At 39.7% G+C, this 19,208-nt stretch overlaps 2 protein-coding genes and 1 long non-coding RNA gene across 5 annotated transcripts in view; 2 read left to right on the forward strand and 1 right to left on the reverse strand.

Moving 5' to 3' along the window:
- The window catches only part of LOC118323885 (immunoglobulin-like and fibronectin type III domain-containing protein 1), a 20,096-nt gene extending 11,010 nt beyond the window's left edge, over nt 1-9,086 (forward strand). The window contains exons 13-24 of the mRNA XM_035655944.1: nt 1,254-1,378; nt 2,437-2,578; nt 2,672-2,965; nt 3,665-3,961; nt 6,587-6,766; nt 6,874-7,002; nt 7,174-7,482; nt 7,774-7,859; nt 7,993-8,185; nt 8,279-8,575; nt 8,666-8,992; nt 9,082-9,086. Of these exons, the coding sequence (XP_035511837.1) occupies nt 1,254-1,378; nt 2,437-2,578; nt 2,672-2,965; nt 3,665-3,961; nt 6,587-6,766; nt 6,874-7,002; nt 7,174-7,482; nt 7,774-7,859; nt 7,993-8,185; nt 8,279-8,575; nt 8,666-8,992; nt 9,082-9,086 (2,384 nt within the window). The remainder of the gene's footprint in view (nt 1-1,253; nt 1,379-2,436; nt 2,579-2,671; nt 2,966-3,664; nt 3,962-6,586; nt 6,767-6,873; nt 7,003-7,173; nt 7,483-7,773; nt 7,860-7,992; nt 8,186-8,278; nt 8,576-8,665; nt 8,993-9,081) is intronic.
- A 124-nt stretch (nt 9,087-9,210) lies between these two features.
- LOC118324003 lies at nt 9,211-11,309 on the reverse strand. Its single transcript, XR_004796531.1, has 3 exons — nt 11,175-11,309; nt 10,524-10,553; nt 9,211-9,898 (listed from the first exon to the last, which is right to left on the reverse strand). It is a non-coding gene; the product is annotated as an uncharacterized LOC118324003 (long non-coding RNA).
- zgc:66479 (uncharacterized protein LOC327541 homolog) lies at nt 11,113-17,649 on the forward strand. 3 transcript variants are annotated; one of them, XM_035656104.1, is made up of 6 exons: nt 11,113-11,692; nt 13,151-13,635; nt 14,045-14,207; nt 14,775-14,985; nt 15,123-15,599; nt 15,740-17,649. In XM_035656104.1, coding segments are annotated over exons 1-6 (1,617 nt in total). In that variant the 5' UTR covers nt 11,113-11,413; the 3' UTR covers nt 15,742-17,649. The 3 variants fall into 3 exon arrangements, with proteins under 3 accessions (XP_035511997.1, XP_035511996.1, XP_035511998.1); XM_035656103.1 differs by having other exon boundaries at nt 11,177-11,692; nt 13,148-13,635; XM_035656105.1 differs by having other exon boundaries at nt 11,186-11,692; nt 13,148-13,635; nt 14,045-14,111.
- The last annotated feature ends 1,559 nt before the right edge of the window (nt 17,650-19,208 follow it).

Consider the following 19,208-nt stretch of genomic DNA (forward strand, 5'->3'; position numbering starts at 1 on the left):
AGTGTGATGAGGCTGAAGATGCAACTGGCTTTGCCACACATTCAAGGCGTAAAAGACAAGGCCCACTGATAGAAGATATAGTGATTGGTAAGTAACATAAAAGGTGACTGAATCACAGGAAGGGGTTCCAGTTGGATGCATCCCATAATCAAATAATCAATTCATTTTTCATTTCAGTAGTACTCTACACAGCACTAGCTAATAGTGTTGAATTCCAGCTGGTTAATGTTATATGCATAGAGTATGTGCGTATTTATATGACATTTTCGTATGTTAATACTTCAGAACTTGGAACCTAATGCAGCCACCACAACATATAGTACCATAACTCTGTTATAGTTTGTAGTAGGGCTGTCAGTTTTATTCAAACATTGTTCAAAAGTGGTTCATTATTTAAGTGTAAAGACCTTAAATTGCAGTCTATAAATGCAACAGATTGTCTGAAGTAGTTTGCCTCATAATCCATCAGAGGGGCCTATGGTATGCCCTATTGACCTGTCTGTAAACTAAGCTAGTAATGTTGTTTGCTATGAAAATGGAGCTCCTTTCCAAGCAAAGCATGGAAAGGAGCCAATCCGAAAAAGTGACAGCCCTAGTTTGTACACACTGGTTTTGCATGTTTAACCTTAAATCACTTTGACAATTTGTATACTGTCAACAACAAATGAGAAAGAATCTGGGAGAAATACTGCATTACAACAATGCAAACAGAAATCCATTTAGAGAGAAGTCACAAAAAAATATCACAATCAATTCCTCTGCAACTGATAATGGTCTTTTTTTCTACTCATTACTCATTTATTCACGATCATCCCTGCATGTTGTTTATCAGTTTGCTCTGTATTCCATGTTGACTTGCTGTTTTGACACAGCAGGGAGCCTCTCCAAGAGCAGAGCTGCACTGAAAAAACAAATTCTTCTGTCATCTTCATTTACTATATAACATGAGTGTTCCTGACAGATCTGTATTTGGCTAAAGAGAGTCAATACATTAAACAAAACAATGTACATTAAAGAATAAAAGTGTGTTTTGAAAATATTGTAGCACATGTACGAAACCGGAGAAAACAAAAAAGCTCCCTGCAGAGATTGCAGAGCTATCTGAAAAATACATCAATAAAAAACATTAAGCACAATTTTATAAAACATAACGACGACAAAATTAAACATTAGCTAATCTTTCTGTCACTGTTAAACTTCTTTTGGATGTTAGTGCAAATAATCATAGCGCCTTACTGTTCACTGTATGTTAGATCCAGGGGTTCAGTTCATCTGTGGTTTGTCTGATGTCACCGCGATCATCAATGAGAGTGCAGTGTTAATATGTAAGCTCAGCAATGAAGACTGCGAGGGAGCCTGGTTCAGAGACGGCAAAAAGGTTAGTCGTAAAGGTCAAACTCATCATTTTTTTCAGTACTGTGTCAGTGTCTGTCAAGAAAGCGAATTATGGTGGCCTAGGAATCTAAGGTCACTTTTACACTTGTAGTTTGGATCATTTGGCCCAAGGGGGGAAAAAATGATACACTGTTTTCTTTTAGTTATGGTGCGGTTCATGTTCACACTGACCTTTTACAAACAAACTTGTAAGCATTTAGGCTGACAGATAACTGGGCAGTTTTGGTAACACCACCTTGCATCATCCAATATTGGTCACTGACACTAAGTCAGTTAGCACCTTTATAAGTATATTTATCTTTTCTGGTGTCACAAAAAGCACAAAAAGAAATAAGTGATTATGAACATTATTAGTTATTATTATTAGACTGTAACTGCACTTTGTTTATCAATTCAAGGATATTCTAGGCTATACAGTGCAGACAGATCAGGTGATTGCTTTCTTAACAGTTCACCATAAGTAGGTGGATTCAACCGTAGTTTAACTACTAAATTCATGCCAAAAATCACATATCTGCTTCTCACAGTCCTTAGATTGATCTGCTTTGCTTTGAGACTACAAATGAACCACACCAACTTCTTCTCGAAAGCAGGCAGAGACCCTCCTTTTCAGGCAGTCTGTCTCGTTGTTTAGTTCAACAGCTTTCACACTAGACTAAATGAACCACATTAAAACAGTAAACACACTAGAGTTAATTTGCCAGGGACCTTAGTTGAATGCCATCCCTTTTTTCTCATCTCATGTCTCTGTTAAAAATATATATATTATAAATGTTAAGTTAATAATGTAAACAAACATTTTATTGATTGGGAATTTGTTATCCACTGATGGTAATTTCAACAGATGTCATATACTATGTGTTCATCTATGATGCACTTAAAACATTTGGCAGATGTTTTGATTTCTTTGGGCCAGTTTGGGACACAGCACAGCTGGGCACAAAGCCCTCTGGGCCATGCACTGTTACTGATTTCAATAACAAAATAACTCACAGTTGCTACATTTGTTTATTTTCATCTTTCTTCCCCTTTTCCTATCAGATATCCCCAGATGACGATATCACTATCACTAACGATGGTGCAATCCATCAATTAGTCATAATCAGGTGCAGGGAAGAGCACTCTGGGAAATACCGTTTTGAGGCAGATGGTCGTAAAACAGAGGCGATGATCAACGTCAAAGGTTTGAGAGTTTGTCACAGCCACTGGTCAAAATCAGACTACAGCAAAATACCATATAAACACTGCACTGACCCTAACTGGCCTCTTTTTTCAGATCCCCCAAGGTTTGACCCTAAAGACATCAGTGCGTTCACTGAGCCTGTGAAAGTTAAAGTGGGGCAAAATGCCATTTTTAAACTGCATTTTGTTGGCCATGAACCCATAAAGATTCAGTGGTACAAAGAGGGAGAAGAGCTCCAAGATGACAACAATACAAAGATTGAGAAATCTGCAAGTCACAGCCGCTTGCTCCTGAGCAGGTGCCAGAGGAAGGACACAGGAGAGATCAAGATCAAGCTCAAGAACGAACATGGCTTCACTGAGGCAATTTCACAGCTAATTGTGCTTGGTGAGGACAATGTAGGAATTTAACAAAGGAAAATCTATCACCCACATATTGTTTTTGTATGCTCTAAATATAACAACAATAAAACTGTCAAATCAGTTGAAAGGAAATCATTAACATCTAACTCCTTAAAGAAAATTACCATCTTTATACATGCCAAATGATGTGTTTTGTGCAGCAACCTGAGCAGGAAGAACTACTTAATTCTTATAAAATCTGCAAACAGCAGTATCCTTAAATGCTTCATAGCTCATGTGGATAAAGGTAAAAAATAAATATAAATCAGGCCAGTTTCTTCTCTAGCAGGTGAAAAGAGTGCCACATTTTACTGATCCCATCTGTGACAGGACATATTTAGGTACTCAAATGCAGCTCTCAAACTGCCATACTACTGACTAAAAAAAAAAAAAAAAAAATCAAGATTGGCTATTGTTCTTCTTGAAGCAGAATCCCAGGTTGTGATATGTGACAGGTTAAAGATGTGTTTTGGAAATATATTTCAGAGCTTGACAAAAGTTATTGTGTTTAAACCTCTGCTACATCTGCCACCACTGCCAGCATCACAACTGTCAAATTCCACCATGATTATCTCTCAGCGGAAATACTGTTTTCCTAATATAAATGCAGCGTTCGCCTTTTCACATGTAAAAAGTTAGGAAGGGTTTTCAAACTTTAAATTACCCTGTTTTTTGTTTGTTTCAGATAAACCTACTTCACCCCTGGGCCCTGCAGAGGTAACAGAGAGTTCAGCTATATGTATTGAATTTAGGTGGAGGCCTCCAAAGGATGATGGTGGCTCACCAGTGATTAACTACATAATGGAGCGACAGCAAGTAGGACGCAACACCTGGAAGAAAATAGGGGAAATCCCAGGTGTGCCCAGCTACCGCGATACAGATGTGGACCATGGCCGGAAATATTGTTACCGTATTCGGGCAGTGACTGCGGAGGGTACAAGTGAAGTGATGGAGACTGATGATATGCAAGCCGGCACACTCGGTGAGTCAAACTGCGATGTCTGTCAGGTCAGTATGCCCTATGCCTCCTACTGTGTCTCAAAGACAGGGAAACCAAAGGGTAAACTGCATCTACTGAGATTTCACTTTTTGTTAAATGTCAATAATGACACCTATTTGTGGTGTTTCCTTCTTACGTGTTGTCCAACCATTACTTATTGAATATTAAGAGTTTTATGGGTCTACTGAAGAGGTATACTACATACCTAGATAGGTCACAAGTCTATCACAGGCCTAACACGCATAGACAAACATATTTCACACCTCTGGATAATAAATTCAAGTCTTCATCTCACTCAACCTGCATGTAAGAGAAACCAGAGCTCCCAACGAAGCAAGGAGAGAACTTGTAACTGAATACATAAAGGTCAGCTGACAGGTGACAAGCTGGGACAGTCTTGCTGTGAGGGTACGGAGCCAACCACTGAGCCATCAAGATGCACAATTTGTATTATGTAGATCTTATTGTTTAATCGGCGCTGTTCCTCAGAACACAACATGCTGATAAACAAACCACTGACAATGACTGACAATAACTCTAAAATTCCCCCACAATACCAAAAAGATGATGATGGGACATGTCAAACAACAAACCAATACACTGCACTTATTTTCATTGTCCAAAAATGCACCAAAGACAGCAACCTTTGGACTAAAAGTAAGCCAATCCTCTGTACAGTTTAGAAAACCTTGCAAGCAGATACCTTCGGCTGAGGCCAAAAGACATCAAATTCCTTCGCAGATTTCAGAGTCCACTATGTTCATTGTGTTTGAGGTGTATAAATCTGTCACACACAGAAAGTGTCATCTATTTAAGCCTTTGTGATGACACAACAGCCAACTAATAAAAAGCCAGTTTAGCGGCTGCGTACTGAAAAAGAATAATGGCTTGCACTTACTGATTGAAGTCATCCTTCATTGTGTGTTGTTGAAGATCTTCATTTGGAGACCCTCAGTCTCTCCAGACTCCACAGAAACATTATCCAGAGTTAAAGGTCATCCTTTAGAAGTCTGAAAAAGTTGCTGTTGGATAACAGTAACATTGAGTTTGGATAGCAGAATACTTTATTGCTGGCATCTTTAATCAACTAATCAATCTGCAGATCAACTAAAATATATATTTTTTTCAATTAAATGTAGGATTAAGTTAGATATTTGTCACAAGTGAACAAAAGGTATAAATTACAAAAACTGCAAAGAATTCACACGAATTAATGGAGTTAGTAGCATTGATGTATTAACTAAATTTGTTTTTATAGTAATTTATCTGGTTAGCAATGTAATTAATTGCAATTTGGCTGACAAAGTTAACTGCTAATGATAGCAAGTTAACAAGTTAACTAGTAGTGTATACAGTATACTTTAACATTTGTTAGTTAGTTAACATTACATAAGGCCTATGTTTGTTTTTGTAGTTATTAGTTACAGATCCGACACAAAACCCATGCTAACAAACTGGAGATAAACAAAGAGAGAGAATTGGGAAATAAAATAAAAACAATTGGTGTAAATTAGCCAGTTTGTTTCATGTAAAAACCGTTGTTATATTTGAAAGCAAAAACGGTTAATTTTTCCCTTTTTTAAACCAAACTTTGAAAACACCCCACAGGTCGTTTGACGTTAACTTACCGCTGTTTTCAGGATAAATTCGTTAAATAAGTTTCCTCAAAGACGTTTATTGACCGGTAATAAAATGTATCCGTCTGCTGAGCAGTAAACAGTTTTTAGGCTCATTTTGAAGCTCATTTCCCAAGTTGTAACTGTGGGTGGCCGCAAAAGCAGACCCGCACAGAGCGCCTGTATCACACAGGGCAGCCCCATTATGGTGCAAGGCAGGTGTGTAATGTGCCAATTAAGCGCCTGTGCAGCAAATAAACAAATATCCGAACACATGTTTAATCAGCAACTCGCATTCAGATCTCATTTACAAGTCAGACCTACAGAGTAAAAATAGAGCAGAATAATAAAAAAGCAAATATTAGATTAAACATTAATTTGAGCAACAGCATGACAAAATCAAAATAATTACATACAAAATGTCCATGACATAGCAAATATCTGCAGCAACTGGTGAATGTATCTTTCACAAACATTTCTGAATCCAAAAGGTACTGTAGTCTTTTTTTGTTGTTGTGACATGTCAAAATGATCAGACCTATCATCAGCGGTTTCAGTGTCATTACTGCCCCCTGCTGATCTCCATTACTGGTTGCTACTGGTCTACACCGTTCTCTCTCGTGCACTCTGTGTCACAAAATCAAGTCAACTGGATTTTTTCTCTCTCTCCTGAATAACATCCCAGAAGTCAAATTCAATGTCTAATAATATTCTGGGCAAAAGACTTAATGGATCAATCAAATATAATATTTTTGTTGATTTAATTTTCAAACTGCAGTTCTATAAAAAGCAAAGGATTTACCATAAGAGTGCAAATCAACACAAAACACAGCACAGATGTCAAAGCAGTTTAGATTATTTGTTTAACATGGCCTGAATGTAACTGAATTCTTACACTGGGGTATCATATTGGTATACTATTATTCATCAGTTCAGTCTCTCTGACTACAGCCTTAACCAGCAATGCCTGTTTTGTTTCTGCATGCTTCAGCTTTTCCAGGCCCTCCAGCACCTCCACAGGTGGTCAGCGCCTCTGACGACTGCATCAACATTTCCTGGGCTTCACCAAGTAACCGAGGAGGTTCACGTATCCTCGGCTATATTTTAGAGAAACGCAAGAAGGGGAGTAACCTCTGGACCGTTGTCAATGCCATGGATGAACTAATAAAAGGTCTGCAGTTTTATTTGACTGTACTCAATCTGTTGGGATTGAAGACCATGACACTGATGTTGTTGTTGTTGTTGTTGTTGTTGTTGTTTGTCTGAAATGACTTCCAGAGAAGAAATATGCTGTGAAAGATGTTGTGGCAGGTATGGAATATGAATTCAGGGTTACTGCCATAAACCTCTCAGGAGCTGGTGAATTTAGCAGCCCGTCAGAGTTTGTTTTTGCACGGGATCCCAAGAGTAAGTGTTGCAACGCATCAATAAACAATATCTTAAAATAATGTTATAAATTATTAGTTTATGAATGAAATATATATTTATTATTGCTGATTTTAATAAAACATCTCATATATTGTATACTGATTAAATTTACATATTTAACATTTGGTATTTTAATGTCATGTACCCCAGAGCCTCCTGGAAAAGTCACAAACCTGAAGGTGACAGAAACTTCTTATTCCCACTTGGTCCTGACTTGGACCAAACCTGAGGATAAACCAGGCATACAGGATGAAGCAAAGGGATATTTTGTTGAGATTCGGCAGGCAGAGACCATTGAATGGTCCCGCTGTAATACCACCCCCATCATCACGACTTCATTCAGTGTGAAAGGCCTTAAGTCCATGGATATGTACTGGGTGAGAGTGATTGCGACTAATGATGGAGGAGAGAGCACTCCAGCGGAGTTGGCCAACTATGTCCTTGCAATGCCCTCGCCTGGTATGTCAACTCTAAAGAATTTAAGGAACAATATGTTGCTTGTTAGTTGTAGCTACACATTAACATTTTGAAGACAGCTTAAAGTCCACTCAGATCAGTATGGCGTTTTATGTTAACAGCAATATTTTCAGGGTACTAAATCACTGATCATTCATTCTTATTCTTTAAAATTAGCAACTCTGGCCATAGAACAACACATAACGTGTATATATGTTTTTAGGTTTACTGTAAGAAACGTCTAAAGTTAAATATTGTCCAAGCACTTTTAATTGTTTTTGTTCATTATTCTAGTGAGGCCAAAGTTCACCAACCACAAGATGAAGAGTTTTATGGTGGTGAGGGCAGGAAACTCTGTCAGAATCACAGTGAACTTTGAGGTGAGATTTTTATTTGAGCTTTATTTTTGATAAATGAGGCCAACCGTTGTTTCACAAACCCATTAGGGGAACTCAAAGAATGCTATATTCAGAGTTCAAATAGTCAAGATATTACTAATGTTCTTTTTTACAGGCCTCCCCACGGCCAGATATTATATGGCTAAAGGACAATGTGCCAGTAACAAAGCGAGTTACAATCAGTAACTCTGACGGATCATCCCAGCTGCTGATCCCCTCCTCTGAGCGCTCTGATTCTGGCATCTACTCCATTTTGGTGAAAAATCTTGCAGGACAGGAGACATTTAGTACAGAGGTCAGAGTCACAGGTAAAACTAAAATGAAGATATATTTTGTTTTGCCACATGAATGTCAGATACGTGTGTTAATGGATCAGCCAGTAAAACCGATTGTGGTTACAGATGATCCAAAGCCTCCTGGACCGGTAGAACTGGAGGAAAACGTCCCTGGCACAGTGACAGTGATCTGGGAGCCTTCTCCTGATGAGAAGCGTGATGACCGCCTCCACTACACAGTGTCCAAACTGGACTCTGCCAAACGCACGTGGACCACAGTGGCTGACAGACTCTTCAATAACAAGTTCACAGTTAGCAATATCATGCACGGGAGGGAATATAATTTCCGGGTTTATGCCAAAAACGACATGGGAATATCTGCACCCTCAGAGTCACCAACCTGGGGGACGGAGAAGAAGAAAGGTGTGTTTATGCATCTTAAACAACCTCAAATGCCATATAGTCAGTTCTTTAAGAAAAATATAATCTCATATTGTATCTCCTTTCTTGTAGAAAAGTTTGTGCTGAGTACACCGACCAGAAAGGACTGTGATTTGCGATGCGCCCCAACCATTGTTGTGCCTTTGAAGCTTCACACTGCACCAAAAGGCTATGAATGCTACATGAGCTGTGCAGTGACGGGAAATCCCAAACCTCGTGTCACTTGGTATCGAAATCACATCAGCCTAAACACTAACGCCAATTATTACATCTCCAACACGTGTGGAGTTTGCTCCATGTTGATTCTCCGCGTAGGCCCCAAAGACATGGGAGAGTACACAGTCACTGCAGAGAACGCCCTCGGACGTGCTGAATGCTCCACCAGCCTCAGTGTCAGAGGTGAGAGAGAAACACATCTGCACTTTAATTCAAATGATAAAAGAAACAGACTTAATGATGCTAAATCATTTCATCTTTCTTCCATACAGAGTGAAGACTGTAAGAGCACCATAATGTGAGCAGTATTTATTTTAAGGTTTAGAAATCTAATTCATGATGTTTGAATTAAAGTGGTTGTGCTACTTGGATGTAATGCACCAGTTGCAATGAGAAAAAGATGGGATTTAATATTTATTGGACTACTGAAATTAAAATAAAAGTATTTCTCAATTAAAATATTGCACTCCTGATTTTTTTGAACCCCTGGAATACTGCACAAATATTACAGCAATATATACCTTTTTCACAGTAGACATTCTGACTTTTGGTCATTATAGGAAAATCACAGGTGTTACTAATGACAGTAACATTGTCAGTGTGACAGTGAAGCAGCATGCACAATACCAGGACCCTAAAACCAAAGCAGCTCAAATGTTTCATGTAGAAAAATACTGTAAAGCACATTGTTTGTATTAATGTTATATTATTTACTATATATTTAAGCCACACTTGTTGGGAAACTATAAAGCAAACCTTTTGACATAAATAATGTAACAAACATCTCAGGGGCTATAGATTGATTTGGTCTTTAGGAGCATATTTTAAATTGCCCTGCATACCGATACAGGTGTTTTCAATTACCCCAGCTGATTAGACCTCTAGATTTAGTGGCATCTAGCAGTGTAGTTCCAGTGTCCTTCCTTGTTTCACCCTCCCTTCTAGAGCAGAAAGAAGTCACTATGGTGGCTGAATCACCCCTATCTGGAGCGAGTTTGTTCTTTCGTCCCTTCTGGACTACTGTAGAAACATGGCAGTTCACCATGGTGGACTGCATGGAAGGTGACCTGTGCAGATAGGTAGAAAGGTCTGTAGAAGATAACAAAAACATAACAATTACTTTATTCCGGTGATTATACGCTAATGTAAACATACCTATGAATATGATATTCCATTTCAGCTAATATACTATCTGAAATGTTATACAGTGGACCTTTAAGTTGGGTGGAGCTAAAGGAACTGTGTTATGCCACTAACCTCTATTTGCTAGTCACATTACACTTCAGTACAGCGCATATTTGCTCATGTTCACTTATGTTTAAGTCCATGCGATGCATGACTTCAAACATGCGGTTTCCAGACAGCAGTTCAGAGTTCACCTTTGTTCAACTTTGAACATGCAGATGTGTATGATCAGCCAATAGAAACACTGATGCTCTATGTTTGGAAATTGAGAAGTTAATTATTACACAACCAGCTTACAAACTGCAGGAACACCTATGTGTAGGTGGACTATAGAAATAACCTTAGTATCACTTCCATCTGCCTAATGCAGATTTAGCTTTGGCAGCATGGTGATGCAGTGGAGCCTCACAGCAAAAAGGTTCTGGGTTCTACCTGTGCCCCCATGGGTCTAAATTGTCTTTAAGTGTGAAAGTGAGTGGTTGTCAGCCTATATGTGGCAATACTAGCAACCTGTCCAGGGTGTACCCACCTATTGCCCCAATGTGAGCTGGTCACAACCCTGCAAAGGATAATGGATGGATGAATGTTTATTTACACTAATGCAAGCAGCAACAAAACAGATTACACAAGTAAAGCTGATATATAAGTAAGACAAAAAACAATTAATTAGACCACATTATAACAAGATTTAACCAGTACAGAATTCTGATGGAATGTAAGAAAGTAGCAAAAGCCAAGAAGATGTTACCATCTTAGAGGCTGAGCTTACCTTTAATATAGATTTGCCCTTTTCACAGACTGTGCATGCCACCGAATATGCCAGGCTCATAGTTACAATTTAAAACTTAGCTGTGTCATTAGTACAAAGGAAGCTCGCAGGTTATCTGATTGATAAGGTCACAATAAATTAATCTTAGTCAGCCATGGGGGCTTTCTGTAATGTCACGTCATCCTAACCCACAGTGACCAATGGCAGAAGTGTGCAATCGCTGCAGGCCACATGCAGCTCTGGCCTGCAGTAAAAAATAGCGCACAGCAGCCGGACGTGTAGTTTTGCCATTAGATGACAGCAGCGCACATGGTGGTGGAGACTCAGCTGCCCACCCCCCACCAACCCACCAACCCTCCAACCCTCCAACCCTACTCCTCCTTCCTCTTCCTGAATGGACGAACACGCTACCTTACGGTCCACGCCTCCCTGTGGTCTCATCTCCTGCTCTGCCTCTTCATCAAGATCTCGCTTCAGCCTCTCGGTACTTTATTGAGCGGTGATTGAAACCGAGTCGATTTGCGCAGCGCCCGGAGCTTTGCGGAGTAAAATCACAGCTCGCACTTCGGTCAACGCTTTTTTTGACCCACCGGGCTCCTTGAATATCACCTCTCTGCCTATCCAGAACATTGTGTCCTTTTGTGGGGAAAATGACTGCCAAGCATCGGAAAGGGAAAGGCAACCACAAACATGAAGATAACTTTTTCAAGAATGATGTTGTGGAGTCCGAAGTTCGCTCTGGGGCGAATAATTACGCTCTCCTCTTGGTTTTATTTCTGATGATTGTAATAGGCGGTGCCACTGGCGCATGGTTCTGTCTCCAGCAGCACCAAACTTTAACCTACTTAACAGACAATCTCATGGGCATGCAGATGAAAATAGTGAAACTACAGTCCTCCCACGAAGAAATGCGACAGTCAAGCAATAAGGTAAGGGATTAATGAAATAAATAAATAAGCATTTCCCTTTGAAGTGATTGATCACCTGAGTTTGCAGCCATCAGGAGCACAAGGCGCCTCCTGTGCTGGCCTATATCATATTACGAAAAGAGTATAAATCATTTCATATTATAATTTACACACACTCTTGCACACATTTAAGAAAGGGCCTCACCACATGTCAACAGAAAGCATTACCAGTGAGGAAAGTTAAGACCTGCAGGCCTCTATCAGATTTCAAAATGCCAAGAGCCCCACTGGAGTGAGTACAAAACGCTGCTATTTCTAACATCCACACAGCTGCCGACGTTTGTAATGAGGATTATTCTTGACCTACTATCGCAGGAGCACTGACTTTATTACTCACTTAAATGCAGCAAATCCATATCAGTATCATAGTTCTCTGTGGAAAATGTCTGTGGTTTGATGCCAGTCAAGAACATGCTCTCAGAGCTGTGCAGAGGATGCTGCCAAAATAATAATAAACAAGACAGAAGTGTGCCAGGGCTAAATTTAGTCTGTGATTTTGATACTGAACACCAGTTCAGAGGCTGTTTACAGGTGTTTGGAAAGATTATAGGAGAACAGAGAGTGATGATTGTTTCATCTGTATTTTTGGAAAAAATTACAGAATGTCTAAATACTGTACTAGTTTCCTGTGTTAGTCCTACTTTAAGAAACTGTTATTTTCCTATAGTTTTATGTATCTGCATGAATGAACAGACCCTGTTATGTCAATGCAAACTGAGGTTCATGGCTGCCTTGAGCTATATTTCTCTTTACCTGTGAAGTGCATAGTATTCCGACTATTCTTATGTCGCTGCAGGCTCTAGGGAGATGAGCAAGAGAGGCACTTAACCAAAACAAATGCACTCCTCTCACTCCTTCTGTCATGCAACTCCACCTTTGGTCAAGCCAAGCCTATGTGGCAAACACTTTGCATGAGAACAGCTCTGCTAGCTCAGTCTTGTTACAGAAATATTTCCTGTACCAGCAGTAAATGTTTTTTTCTGACTCATGTCCTTGTCTCTGCACTTTCAAAACATTACTAACCCATTTCTTCTTTATGCACATTCAGTATTTAGTTTGTTTCTGTAACTTATTGCAAGGATATAAAGTTTTACTGAGTTGTCCATGCATTATCAAACTATTCTGATTGGTTGTTTGGATCTGGTGTTTGGACGACTAGTTAGAGGAACTCGGGAAGCAATAGGTGCAATATCTTTTCTTGGGGCATTTGATTGACTGAAAAGAATTGTGATTTAATGGGAAATTAAACAGATTCCACCTAAATGATTATACAGCCCATGTCTACATCATATGGACATATATATCCTGATATTGTAGGGGAAATGTAGTTATTTCAATATAAAAGCATCCTTGGTTTTGCTCCACTACACCAGCTCAGTGAGAATGACAACACCACTTCTGTATGTCTCGTTGCAGCAGCAGTTTTCGGAGAATCTGGAGACCCGCCTGAATGCCCTGGAGGAGTCTTATGCACTGGCCCAGAAACAGGTGGGAATGGCCTTAGCTACAGCTGAACAGCTCAGGACGTCTGACCTCCCTGCTCAGGTGCTATCGCTCAACACTGAGATGAAAGCCCGCCTGGCAGAGATGCAGCAGGCCACCGTGTCTTTGGAGCAACTGAGCCAGCTGCAGACCATGCTGAAGGGGAAGAGTGAGGAGTTTGAGGGTGTCAGGATTCAAGTGGAGGGCCTGGCCACACTGAGTTCTGAGCTGTCCCAGAAGGTTGAGGTCTTGACAGGGAGCCTGGGAGAAGCGGAATCTAAGCTGGAGGAGAGAGGTGGACAGGTTGCCACACTGAGTGCCACCCTGGATGGACAGGTCGCCGAGGTGCTCAGACTGAAGGCGCAGCTGGACACCTACCAGACTCAGCTCGAGTCCAGCACACTGGAGATGGCTACTGTCAGGTAGGTTGTGGAAAAAGCAGCAGCTTTTGGAGCTGTTGGAGAAAATAGCTCACCTCCTCTGACCCATAGTTTATGTTGACTTTGTCAAAGCCCTGTTAGCTGCCACTGTCTGCGTCTGTGTTACCCAGGACCCAGGGTGTCTGTAGGCCTCATATTCACATTGTAAGATTGCCTTGATCTGTATAAACATTTCTATTGTATTGGTGATTTTTGGACCTAAATGGTTTGCGTAAAACTTACTTTGTAAGTCGGCACTCTTTGAAGCTTATACAAACATCATGGAAATGTGGTTCACAGGCTATAGTTGCGGATGTCAGACTTAAAGAAAGCAATGTAATTAAGCCATGGGTGCTCTTTGCTAGAGATCTTCACTTCAAAACTCTTACTGTGAGTGTCTTCTGTCTTTCAGAGAGTTGCTTGAAAGTGAACAGTCCCAGCGGCTCCAGCAGGCCAATGTTGAGGAACAGCTCAATACGGTACGTCTGAGTCTTCAGGATCAGAACTCAGCAGCCCGTAGTCTGCACTCTGGACTCAGGGCTCAGCTGGAGAACATACAGAAGCAGGTTACCCAGGTAACACAGGCAACACGCAAGCCAATCAGATTCAGCCTGATAATCAGACGGAATTGCCATTTTGTTTCCCTTGATTCATCGGTCAAAGTCACGCTCTCTTGAATCACTGAACAAAGCAACATGTGTGTTCCAGTTCAGAGGTCCGTAACCAGACTAAATCACATTTATAGGTTATAGATAGAAGACTGCCACAAAGACGTTTTCAAAAAGACCATTTTAGAAGCCCTCGTGTATCATTAGATTTGACTTTAACTATAATGGCAGATTATGCCTGACATGCCTTAACACACATACTGTCAGCGCACATGGTCTCTTTACTATTTCTGTTCACTTTGTGCCCATAGGGAACCATAATGAGATTTTCATCTCAGTAATTTGAAGGAGCTAATAGCCTGGCGTGGATTCTCAGATGGATTCTACAGTCACATTCATACACTATAGATACTTGTCACATGCTGTTACCGAGACACCTGGATGTCCAGCTAGCAGACCTGTAAATGATTTGCTGTCCAAACTCCACTCTACTATGAACTAATATTAAGTATCGTATCGCTTTCCTCATATTAGCTGGTGGGAGAAACTCAACCTCCTGCTGAGCCTGAGGAACAGACAGAGACAGAGGAAGCCGAAGGAGAGGCAGCTGCTGCAACTGTAGAAGCAGAAGGAGAGGCACTTCCTGCAGATTCAGAAGTAGAAGAAGAGGCACTTCCTGCAGAGGTAGAAGTAGAAGAAAAGGCACTTCCTGCAGATTCAGAAGTAGAAGAAGAGGCACTTCCTGGTTAAGAAGAAATAGGGCAAAACTTCCCTTGTAGAAAGAGAAGGGCACTTTCCTGTTTAGAAGGAAAAAGGAGGGGCATTCTTGGTTAGAAGAAGAAGGCCACTTCCTGTAGAAGAAGAAAGAGGCCACTTCTGTGTTAGAAGAAGAGGCACTTCCTGCAGATGTAGAAGAAGAGGCATCCAACCCAGAAGAAGAGGTAGTGGCAGATGATGTAGAAGAAGAAATGGAAGAAGAGGTAAGTGAAGAAGAAGCAGCTGCACAGGATGAAGCTCCTGTCGAGCAGGAGGACTCTGTGACAGATGAAGCAGCTCCTGCAGAGGAGGTCGAGGCGGTAAAGGAGGAGCAAGATGAGTCTGTTGCCTTATCAGAAGAGGAGGAAGTGGATCCGACACAGATGGCAGAGGGGGGACAAAGCGTAGAAGAGGAAGCAGTTCAGGAAGAGATGGCACTTGAGGAGGAGAAACTTAATGTAGAGGAGGAAGTGTCAGAGAGGGAGCTAGAACAGCAGGATGTCGAAGAAGCTGAAGAGGAGAGCCACAGCGAAGAGGAGGCAGAGGAGGGAGATGAAGAAGGAGATGAACAAATAGAAAATCATGCTTTACTAGAGGATGAATGTAAGTACGAAAATATTGAGAGGACTTTTTATTTTCCCATGAATATTGGATTTATTTATTTTATGACTGCATTGGGTAGAACAAACAAAATCAAATATTGTCATATCCCTCTTAATATTTTCTTGTTTTATGTTTTACAGAGTGCATGTCACCAGAAAGGGATTTAATTCCACACCGGATGCATCCAACAAGAAGAATGGGAACTTTCTCAGTCTAAAGTCACAGTCTACAATATGACATACTGTAGGAAGGCATTATTGATTGCTGTTGTTTAGGTGCACTATTCATTATGTGGTTGCTCTTTGAAAGGCAGACCTAGTCAGAAGAAATCAGTCACTGCGCTGGAGTCGGAGCTGAAACCTGTACCTCAAAATATCAGATGGATATAAAGATAGAAAATTAGTAATTCAGGGTTTACCTGCCAATAACAACCTCAAGAGCCTTAATCCATACAAAGAATGACTGTCTTTCTACGAGCGTTTTCCACTCTTCATAGCACTCTTTTTTTTTTTTTTAATATCAAGGTTATTCTCTGTACTAAACTGGAAAACTAAAAGCCAATGACGTATCAAGAAGCCAATGCATAAACTGTTTATCAATGCACTTGAAGCCATAAGTAATGCCTGTCTTGGTGACATTAAAATATGTTTCTTTTGTCACTGCCTGAAATGTATTGTGAGACAGTGTTTTAGAGGAAAAAAAACCTAACTTAATGTATCCCAGTTGTTTACACAGGCAAAACAGCCGACTTAAGAGCTAGCGAAAAAGGAAAGAAAAGCATATTTGGTAAGATAAATAATAATGAATGTTTTAAAGAGTAGGATAAAAATTTTAGGTTTTATTTTTTAGTTTTTTTTTTTTACTTTTTAATATATCTGTGATTCAGTACTTAAAAACTGGTGGTTTGCTTGAATTAGTTTGGCTCATTAGATTTATTTTGCATTTTTGTAACTGATTATAATTCCAGCCAGACAGAACACACCTGTAGTATTGTAAGATACAGTGGTCTAAAAGACATTCTACAGCTTTAATACCTTTTTATCTAAAAGTACATTATTTAGTCAGTTTGGACTATAAAGTAGTGTTGCTGTGTGTCTTTAATGATTAACAGCTGATATTCTATGCATTATTGTCACTACTATTACTGTTTGGACTGACTTAGGAAAATAAAGCAGTTGTTTGTAACTATCCGAAGAGCTCACTAAAACACCTCAGACTAATTCCTCTCCTGATGGATGGACAGCTATTGCAGTGTTGAACAGCATCTATATTTTGAGGGATATTTTCACAAGCAAGTCATTTTCATCCAAAACAATTATAACTAAACTGGCAACAGCAAATCAAGATCAATGTAATTGTGCTGTGCTAACATATTCTGTCAAAAGAAAACTGACTAAAGTAGCTAGTTTTGTAGTAGTTTCCACTTGAATGGCTAGACCAGTCCCTTGACTAAACAGTACCAAAATGTCATAGCTGAAATACACATGATCTGCCACATATGATCCAAACAAAAGGACTATGTTATGCTTCAGAGTCTTGACAAGAGCTTCTAGATTTAGGTTCCAACAGAAGTTTTCCAGCAGCACATGGACCCTAAGCATGGATCGAAACTATGCCAGGAAATCTGACGGAGGAGCGAGGAGTGCTGCCAACCCCACTAAACATTGTCTGGAGACAGAAATAAAGGGCAAAATATAAGGTCAAATCACAAGACTGTGTGTCTGAGATGATCTAAAAAAAAAAATGTAATAATGTGAACAATGTATTCAAGCTGTGATTTGAAGAATTAACATATCAAACATTGATATCAAATATGTTATAAAATTACTTCTTTGGAGACATGACATGTTTGTGTAGTCATGCCTCACAAATGTGGAATAAGTTTCTGATAAGTGATTCAACAGAGTTCTTGGTAGTATAGTAAGACTTTTGGACATCACTACATTTTTACTAAGACTGATACTCACTTTTACAAAATGCACTGTTTTGCGTATGGCACTTCTCACATTGTCATGTTTCTGAAATAAACCCTGGTTCTTTCACTTTTGTATACTAGACTATGTGCTGTTGTGTCAGGCACAATTATTATCACATTACATTAACAGTGCTGGAAGCTGGGTGAAAGTAGCTGTCTCATTTCCTATCTACCTGGATAATTTATTAGGATTAGCATGAGCAAGTCCACAAATTGTATAAAGAAGCTTTTAACTGTGAGTTAATACTGTCTTTATCTCAGCCCCATGCTGTCTTGTTAAAGGATATTTTTCTTATTATCAACAAATCCGATGAGAATATCACATCCAAACAGAATTTGTCTTCAGCAGGAAGCAATGGGCTGAAAGCCATATCAGGCTGGGGCTACATTGTTTTTGTTTAAAGATTTTATTTTTGTGTGTGTGTGTGTGTTTGTGGCTTTTTCGCCTTTATTGGACAGTAAGTAAAGAAGCAGACAGGAAAATGTTATATATATTTTTTAAATGTTATCCTTAAGTTGTGATGGAAAAACAGCCTGACATTTTTGTTTATCTGTGCATTGTAGCATGTTCAATGTGCATTTTGTATGTGGGGGGAAACAATCTTTCGAGCACTGTAATATACATTTTGTTGAATTTGCACTATTTTGCAGTTGCGAAAAGTAATAATGCACTCAGGTTTTATCAAAACAATGTACTATATTCAGCTTGAACAATGTAAATATCATCCAAAAAAACACGTCAATCTTAAAGTGAGATTGGAGACGTTACACAATTCCTTAGCTCGACCTCACTTAAAGGTCCAGTGTGTAGAAACTGAAAGAAATTAAATGAAATATAATATGCATAACTATGTTTTCATTAGTGTATATTGACCTGAATATACAAATCGTTATGTTTTTGTTTCCTTAGAATGAGGCATTTTAATCTACAGATGTTGCGGCTAGCCTTCCATAGATTCTGCCATGTTTCTACAGTACCAAACCAAACACTGGATGTAGATGGGGTTGCGTTTTTTAGGTAATAAATCCTACACAATGGTCCAAATTTTGGTTGTGACTGAATAAGTCGGTGCCTCCTCTGCACTCTGCAGCGAAGATAGAAATATGTCATCAAATTGTTACCAACTGGCTCGAGGTTGGCAACAAAAAGGGAGGCCACACACAGATATACCAGTCAAAAAGTAATTTATTTAATTCAAAATTCAAACATATCAACTAAATATATATCAGATATCAGTCATATCAGTAATGTTAGAGGTGTGTGGTTGAGTGAAATGTGGTGTAATGCAGCAAACCAAACAAAGACAAGGGCTGAGTGCCTGTGCTGTAGGCCAGGCTGAGAGAGAGAGTGAAACTCCCAGAAGGGCAGTCTTCTCTAAGTTTCTGAAAGCTACACACACATGGGCAGGTAAGGCAGGTGACCCTCCCTGTGTGTATACTGAAACTATATGTATATATAGCAGAGGCAGACTGCAACACACTTACATGAGTTACTATTACCAGAGTCCAGAAATGTGTTTTCTGCACACATGTTCAACTGAAATGCCTGCATCAGATCTTCGTAGACAGAAAATCTAAATTGATTGTGTGTGCATCTTCCAGATAGGCCGGAAGTCTCTTTCTCTCTCTCTCTC

This window comes from Morone saxatilis, unplaced genomic scaffold (genome assembly GCF_004916995.1).
Source record: "Morone saxatilis isolate NCDOM2014 unplaced genomic scaffold, NCSU_SB_2.0 Contig15, whole genome shotgun sequence".
In the NCBI taxonomy this organism is placed as follows: Eukaryota; Metazoa; Chordata; class Actinopteri; family Moronidae; genus Morone; species Morone saxatilis.

Excerpts from the sequence above, each read along its gene's own strand:
- zgc:66479 (XM_035656103.1), top strand. The coding sequence starts at position 11,414 with ATGACTGCCAAGCATCGGAAAGGGAAAGGCAACCACAAACATGAAGAT. Across the intron at positions 11,693-13,147 it reads TGCGACAGTCAAGCAATAAG|CAGCAGTTTTCGGAGAATCT; the intron begins GTAAGGGATTAA and ends GTCTCGTTGCAG. Across the intron at positions 13,636-14,044 it reads CTGGAGATGGCTACTGTCAG|AGAGTTGCTTGAAAGTGAAC; the intron begins GTAGGTTGTGGA and ends TCTGTCTTTCAG.